The sequence below is a fragment of the Cyprinus carpio genome, chromosome B19 (genome assembly GCF_018340385.1).
Source record: "Cyprinus carpio isolate SPL01 chromosome B19, ASM1834038v1, whole genome shotgun sequence".
Lineage (NCBI taxonomy): Eukaryota > Metazoa > Chordata > Actinopteri > Cypriniformes > Cyprinidae > Cyprinus > Cyprinus carpio.
In genome coordinates this window covers 4,893,123-4,900,604 of record NC_056615.1, presented here as the reverse complement: position 1 = coordinate 4,900,604, position 7,482 = coordinate 4,893,123, and the positions used below count along the sequence as shown (strand labels likewise).

General features: G+C 43.2%; 1 protein-coding gene across 1 annotated transcript; it reads right to left on the bottom strand.

Annotated features, from left to right (window-relative positions):
• Positions 1-368: 368 nt before the first annotated feature.
• LOC109061664 (tripartite motif-containing protein 65-like) lies at positions 369-4,556 on the bottom strand. The gene is made up of 6 exons (XM_019078764.2): positions 3,533-4,556; positions 3,162-3,257; positions 2,787-3,020; positions 2,531-2,681; positions 2,318-2,377; positions 369-1,378 (listed from the first exon to the last, which is right to left on the bottom strand). Exons 1-6 carry the CDS (start codon positions 4,001-4,003, stop codon positions 819-821), a joined length of 1,572 nt encoding a protein of 523 aa, XP_018934309.1. The 5' UTR covers positions 4,004-4,556; the 3' UTR covers positions 369-818.
• Positions 4,557-7,482: the final 2,926 nt, after the last annotated feature.

The window sequence follows — 7,482 nt, the reverse complement described above, 5'->3', positions numbered from 1 at the left end:
CGTGTGCTTACTGTGATAAAAACACAGCACCAGTCATCATGTCGTTATACCTACTCAGTATGGCAGAAAAAACTCCCAGATATATTAGACACTAAGATGTTTTATGTGCCTTCAGTTTATTTTAATAAATAACTCACTTTATAAATAAGATTGAAAAAATTCAAATTATTTAATCTCCACAAATGTTATAACATTTACTAAATTCAAAAATGAGAAACATAATTTATAATGGAGAAATTTAATGTATCAGGGAGTTTTCATCAATTTATTTGTTTGTATGAATGAAATAAAATAAAAAATAAAAAATAAAAATCATTAAATCTCCTAAATTCAATCCATCTAAATCCATGTTCAGCTATTCAGAAATGAGAAATGATGAAATCATGGTGCTTCCATCATTTTATTTTATTAAAGTATTATAATATAACTCACTGTATATGAAAACCAAACCAAACCAAACAAAGAAAAATACAAAAACAAAACCAATCATTAAATCTCCATAAATGTTCACAATTTATTTGAATATATAATATTACCCACCGTATAAATGAAATTGAAAAAAAAAAAAAATACAAATCATTAAATCTCCAGATGTTCAGCTATAGTATTTACTGAATTGATGGAGCTTCCATCAATTTATTTTACTGCAGTATATAATATAACTCATTGTATATGAAAAATAAAAATCATTAAATCTTCATAGACCTTCAGCTATAGTATATTGAATTCAAAAATCAGAAACTTAATTAGTAATGGAAAAACTTAATTTATCATGGAGCTTGCACTCGCAATATGTCTATATCGGCAGAATGTCTGGATCATTTATTTAGTAATTTTACTGATGTACGTGATATAAAGTTGGCCATATAAGTAATTGGAAAGCCAATTCTAATTCCCGGATAGAGAGGCTGAGTGAATGTGGTCTGGACTCTGTGGAGGAGGGTTATTGTGTCAGAGACGCTGTAGAAGGACAGAATTCCTGCGCTCTGATCCACATACACTCCTATTCTAGAGCCATCATACTTTGTAAGGAGTTTAGTCTGTTTGTTATTGTGACAGAATAGGTAACCGGAGCGATTACAGTCTAAGCTCCAGGATTCAGTGTTATATCCAAATTTACACTCATCACCCCGTCCCTTCCTTCTGATGCTCTTGTATGACACTGACACACCCACATCATGAGTCCCATCCCACTCCACCTCCCAGTAACAGCGTTCACATATACTCTCAGCACACAACACCTGCCACCAATAATCAAATCTGTCTGGATGATCAAGATAGGGCTGATCTACGTTAGTGTTGGCAATCACTCTGTTCTTCTTAGACAGCTGGAGGTTTTCATGCACTGTGTTTAGATCCACATTTAAACGACAGAAATCTGATGGAGACAAAATACATTATGTTACTTTTAACTGTTAGTTTGATGACTGTTGATTTCCACAGGGAGATGTATTTATACAATTTAAAAAAGCTAAAGTCTGTTTGCGTTTGACAAATAGAAATTAAGTAATTACAGTAGAGAATGAATCAAAGCTGTAACTAGTTAAAGGAATGATTCTGGGAGCTCTAGGTCCAAGGGGCCCACAACAAAATTAAAAGGGCCAGATCAATATATGGAGGACGGGTTTATTATCATCAGCCATGAGAGTGTCCTCTGGGGTACTAATTAGAACATTTTGATTATTAGATGTGTTTTATACTCTACGAAATTTGCAAATTATCTGAAACCAATGTTATTAGTTAAAAATCTATTATTAGGTGTACAGTATGTAATGACTATATAGCAAAAATTGCTTGAAAATAGCCTTTGGCTAAATTTGGTACATTTACAGAAATGTTTTATTAATGTACAATGTACAATGAATTATATGAAAGTTAGCATTTCATGTACAGTTTAGAAACACATATAAAATGAAAAATAGATTGATATGTGAAAAAGCGTAATTAGAAGTTGAACTTTGCACTTTATTTTACAGTAAGTGGACTTACCTGTACTTGTATTTAGTACTGATATTATAAGGTAACTACATGAGTTGGTTAGATTTAGGGGTGGGTTCAAGGTTAGTACTTACCCAGTTATTGCAATTACCAAAAAGTACTAACAAGTACAAAGTATGAACATGCAGAACAGGACTGTAAAATAAAGTCCCATGACTCATATACATGATGGTTTTATACATGAAGGTATACAACTTGGCTATGGGTTACATGCAAAAGAGTCAAAACGTTTATAGTGTATAGTGTGCACCTTAAAAAAAAAGTAATCTCTTGCTTTCTCTGTGTGTTTGTCTGTGTTCATATATTCCTAGTAACTTACACTTCAGGAGCTCTTTTCTGCTCTCAAATTCCGAGGTGGCAGCAGTCGGAATGCATCTCCCTGGAAATCAACAGATCTCTTAAGTGTAAAATAATTGAATCCACTGTATATCTGTTGCATATTTATTTGAATGCATATATTTTCATTTTATACTGTATTTCATTGTTACAATAAGAACAAATATGTTTCCAGCACTTCTCCAGTCTCAATTACCTTTTCCAGACATTTTTTCAATCTCCTTTCTGCAGAAATTATCCAGTTTTTGTCTCAGTTGAGAGACAGATTCTCGTACATCATCATAGGAACTGACGGTGATGCTGAAAACGTCTAGAGAGTCAGGAGGATCATACAGAAACGGTAATCTCTACACAGACACAATGACAAACAACAGTAAAAGAATTAGAAAGATAGAGAACCATGTCACAGAAAATCAATACTGATCAGTAAAGTCAGTAAACCCTCTCTGTACCCAGAGGAATTGGGAGTCATCGTCTGTGTGTGAAAGCTGCTCCAGCTCAGTGTTTCTTCTCCTCAGTTCATCAATCTCCTGCTCCAGTCGCTCCATAAGTCCTTCAGCTTGACTCACTACAGTCTTTTCTCGGTCTCTGATCATCTGTGTGATCTCAGAGCGTCTTTTCTCTATGGACTGGATGAGTTCAGTAAAGATCCTCTCACTGTCCTCCACTGCTGTCTGTGCAGAGCGCTGTAGGACACACATTACAAACAGCTCTTACTGCTGCTCACACAGTCTGCTGTGCTTCAGAGGGACTGGAAATCTCCCTCAATAACCATCTGAAGAAGTGTCTGAAACCAGCGCTGCTGCTTCTTCTTCTTCAGAACTCACCTTCTGAGACTCCACAGCCTCTTTCAGCTCCCAAAGCTTCACCTCCCTCTCCTGGATTTGCTGCTTAAATTTTCCCCGTGTCTCATCCAATTTTTTCTGTTGGACAAAACAATGTAAATGACATAAATATATAATTAGTGAAACTAAAGGTAAAAAAAGGATTTTGAGTGAATTCAGCCTTTGTGTTTCATGTGGATGGATTGCATTATTAACCACACCAAAACCAACTATAAACACCAGTACTCAGGGCAGTTTCTAATTATGACTGTATATACAGTAGCTGATCTATTTCTTTTTATATTAGTTTAATCCAGTTTACTTCTAAGTCATTTTCATTTGTAAAACTCATGCGTTTTCAAACAAGTCTGTACCTGTTTCTCAGTCCTCTCTGCTGCAGTTGATACAGTCTCATGATTTATGTGTTTTTCCACCACACAGAACACACAAATACACTGCTGGTCAGTGCGGCAGTAAATCTCAAGCGGTTTACCATGTTGATGACACATCATCTTCTGAGGTTGTCCAGTGGCGTTCATCAAGTTATGTCTATTAACTTTTAAGAGATTCTCATGTTGTTCAGCAGGAACAGCAGTTTGAATTATCACCTTTGGTTTCTCCACCACTTCAGCTAGCATGGTGTTTTTATTTATTGCAGGTCTTGGTCTGAAGGTCTGTCTGCACTGGGGGCAGCTATAGACTCTCTTCTGATCCTCTTGATTCCAGTGGTCTGTAATGCAGCTCATACAGTAACTGTGTCCACAGGGAATGGTCACTAGATCTTTCAGTAGATCCAGACACAATGGACAGCAGAACTGGTCCTGAAAAAATCCGGCTTCAGCCATTTCAGTGCATGCACTTTCAGATAGACAGAGACAAAGCAAGCTGAACAGCACTAATGTTTTCCTTTTCCTGAACTGGAGTGTTTGAATATATTCCTGGTTGTGTGTTTAAGAAATTTTTGCAAAAGAGGTGTGTCAATAAACTGGTTTTTCTTGTATGATCTTTCGTAATGCAACCATCCAATAATACAAACTAAAGTGTAACTGTTATGTCTCCAAGGGTGATTCAGAATGCAAGAGTGGCTTCAACACACTCTGCATATGAAGGAAAATGCGATGTGCTTGAGCGATTGTCCACAGACACATTGGTCATTTACTCAGTTATGTTGTACAAAGTTTAAGCTAAAGTCTGAGCCTTTTGGTAGCTTCACGTGCCATGTTCATGCTGGCTGGGAACTGGTGTGGTGTCCATGACGGCTGAAGTCTCTGATGTGGTGTCCAATACGGCTGGAGACTCTGGAGCCATGATGGGCGAGGCTTTGGACTTGGGACCACTGGACACAGAAGCACTAATTTCATTCTAGCTTCAAGCATTATTTTCTCTATCTTGAGCAAAAAGCTTAAATGAACCCATTCGTTCTCAGTTGCCTGGGGGAAAGATTCATTGGTCACTGGAACAATACATTGACTTTGCATTACGGTTGAGTGGGTCTACTTTTACTGTGGGTGTCATGGAGGAGGAACATGGCACTTCCCCAAAGCCTGCTCATCTCATGCCTGCTAAGGCAAGGTCTGCTCACGTTGCTCTGTTATGCCAAAGTCCACTAACATCATGTCTGCTACCCCAGGGTTTGCTCACGTCATGCCCACCAAGCCAGCGCCTGTTCACGTCATGTCTGCTACAGCAAGTCCTCTTCACATCACGTCTACCAAGCCAGAGCCTGCTCACATCACGCCTGAGTCCCCGGCCAAGATGGCTGCCATGCCTGAGTCCCCGGCTAAGATGTCACAGAAACTGTTCCCTTGACCTCAGTGCTTCCTGTAATGGCGATCGCCATTTTGAGCGTGTGGGCTGCACACTGCGCTCAAGAAGCCTCTCCTGTCCACGAGTCTGCTCCAGAGGCCTCTCCTGCCCATGAATCTGCTCCTGAGGCCTCTCTTGTCTACGATTCCACTGCGGAACCTCCAGAGGAGGTGGCATCCACTACAGAACCTCCCGAGGTGGTGGCGCCCACAATTGAACTCTCTGCCTGTCCTGTCATGGCCAAGGAGGCCATTCATGAACTCACTGTCTGTCTTGCCACGGCCAAGGAGGCTGTTCATGAACTCTCTGTCTGTCCTGTTATGGCCAAGGAGGCCGTTCATGAACTCACTGTCTGTCTTGCCATGGCCAAGGAGTCCGTTCATGAACTCCCTGTCTGTCCTGTCACGGCCACAGGGGCCGATCATGAGGATGCCCCCTACGGCCACGGAGTCCACTCATGAAATCACTGTCTGTCCTGCCACGGCCATGGAGGCCATTCATGAACACCCTGTCTGTCCTGTCATGGCAATGGAGGCCGCTCATGAACTCACTGTCTGTCTTGCCACGGCCAAGGAGGCCATTCATGAACACCCTGTCTGTCCTGTCATGGCAATGCAGGCAGCTCATGAACTCACTGTCTGTCTTGCCACAGCCAAGAAGGCCGTTCATGAACTCCCTGTCTGTCCTGTCATGGCCACGGAGGCCACTCATGAACTCACTGTCTGACCTGCCACAGCCATGGAGGCCGTTCATGAACTCCCTGTCTGTCCTGCCACAGCCATGGAGGCCGCTCATGAACTCACTGTCTGTCTTGCCATGGCCAAGGAGGCCGCTCACGAACTCACTGTCTGTCCTGCCATGGCAATGGAGGCAGCTCATGAACTCACTGTCTGTCTTGCCACAGCCAAGAAGGCCGTTCATGAACTCCCTGTCTGTCTTGCCACGGCTAAGAAGGCCGTTCATGAACTCCCTGTCTGTCTTGCCACGGCTAAGAAGGCCGTTCATGAACTCCCTGTCTGTCTTGCCACGGCCAAGGAGGCAGTTCATGAACTTCATGTCTGTCCTATCACGGCCACGGAGGCCATTCATGAACTCCCTGTCTGTCCTGTCACAGCCACGGAGGCCGCTCATGAACTTACTGTCTGTCCCGTCATGGCCAATTGGTCTGTCCATGTCTCTGCTCCGCCATGGCTTCCTCCTCTGTGGGCACCGCCTGGCCACCCCGCTAGGCCTGCTCCACCATGTCTCCATACTGCCCTGGATCTGCTCCACGGCCCAGGACCCCTCTGCTCCATTGACTGCCACTGCTCCATGGCCCAGGTCCCCCTCTGCTTCATTGTCTGTCACTACTCCACGGCCCAGGACCTCCAGTGTATCACTGTCCACCACTGCTCCACGGCCCAGGTCCCCCTCTACTCCATTGTCTGTCAATGCTCCACGGCCCAGGTCCCCCCCTGCTCCATTGTCTGCCACTGCTCCACGGCCCAGGTCCTCCAGTGTATCACTGTCCACCACTGCACCACGTCCCAGGTCCCCCTTTTCTCCATTGTCTGTCACTGCTCCACAGCCCAGGTCCTCCAGTGTATCACTGTCCACAACTGCTCCACGGCCCAGGTCCCCCTCTGCTCCACTGTCTGTCAATGCTCCACCGCCTAGGTCCCCCTCTGCTCCATTGTCTTTCAATACTCCAAGGTCCAGGTCCCCCTCTGCTCCATTGTCTGCCACTGCTCCTCGGCCCAGGTCCCCCTCTACTCCATTGTCTGTCACTGCTCCATGGCCCAGGTCCCCCTCTGCTCCACTGTCTGTCTCTGCTCCACAGTCTAGACCTGCCTCTGTTTCACAGGCCTGGCCCTCCATCCCTCCCCCTGTTCCGCCTCCGCTCCACCACACTCCTGAACTTCTTGGGTTTTGTTGGTTTGGGCATCTGGAGCCGCCCTTAGAGGGGGGGAAATGTAATGTGGGTTTGGTTTCATGTTTTGGGTTTTGTTATGTTCATGTTTTCATGTCTTTTATTCTGTTATTGTTTGATGCTGTTTGTGTCATGCTTCCCTTGCCCTCTTGTCTTCATGCTATTGGTTCCTCTTGTTTATTGTGTCATGTTCTGATTGGTTTATTGTCATGTCATGTGATTATCAGTTCTGTTTGCTCATTGGTTTGTTCATGTCATGTGACCCTCTCTGTTCACTATAAGTAGCCATGTCATTGCCTTGTTCCCTGTCATGTATTAATGTTGTAACCTGCTGTCGGTGAGTCTAGTCTGTTCATGCCACGTCAAGTTTGTTCATGTCAAGTCTGTTTATGCCTCATCAAATCTAGTTATGTTTGGATATCTGGATCACTTGTAAATAAACTGCACTTGGGTTCTCACTACGCTCGCCTTCAGTGGACTCGTTACACAAACCAAAAAAAGTTCATGCAACTGTACAATAAAATGTGATGTGACCATCACAGGTTGAATTTTTAGGACATAATAATTCTCACTGTCATGTTACCCTAAAGTGTAAAGTGATATTTATCA

Excerpts from the sequence above, each read along its gene's own strand:
- LOC109061664 (XM_019078764.2), bottom strand. The coding sequence starts at position 4,003 with ATGGCTGAAGCCGGATTTTTTCAGGACCAGTTCTGCTGTCCATTGTGT. Across the intron at positions 3,021-3,161 it reads AGGCTGTGGAGTCTCAGAAG|CGCTCTGCACAGACAGCAGT; the intron begins GTGAGTTCTGAA and ends TGTGTCCTACAG. Across the intron at positions 1,379-2,317 it reads CAGAAAAGAGCTCCTGAAGT|ATTTCTGTCGTTTAAATGTG; the intron begins GTAAGTTACTAG and ends TGTCTCCATCAG.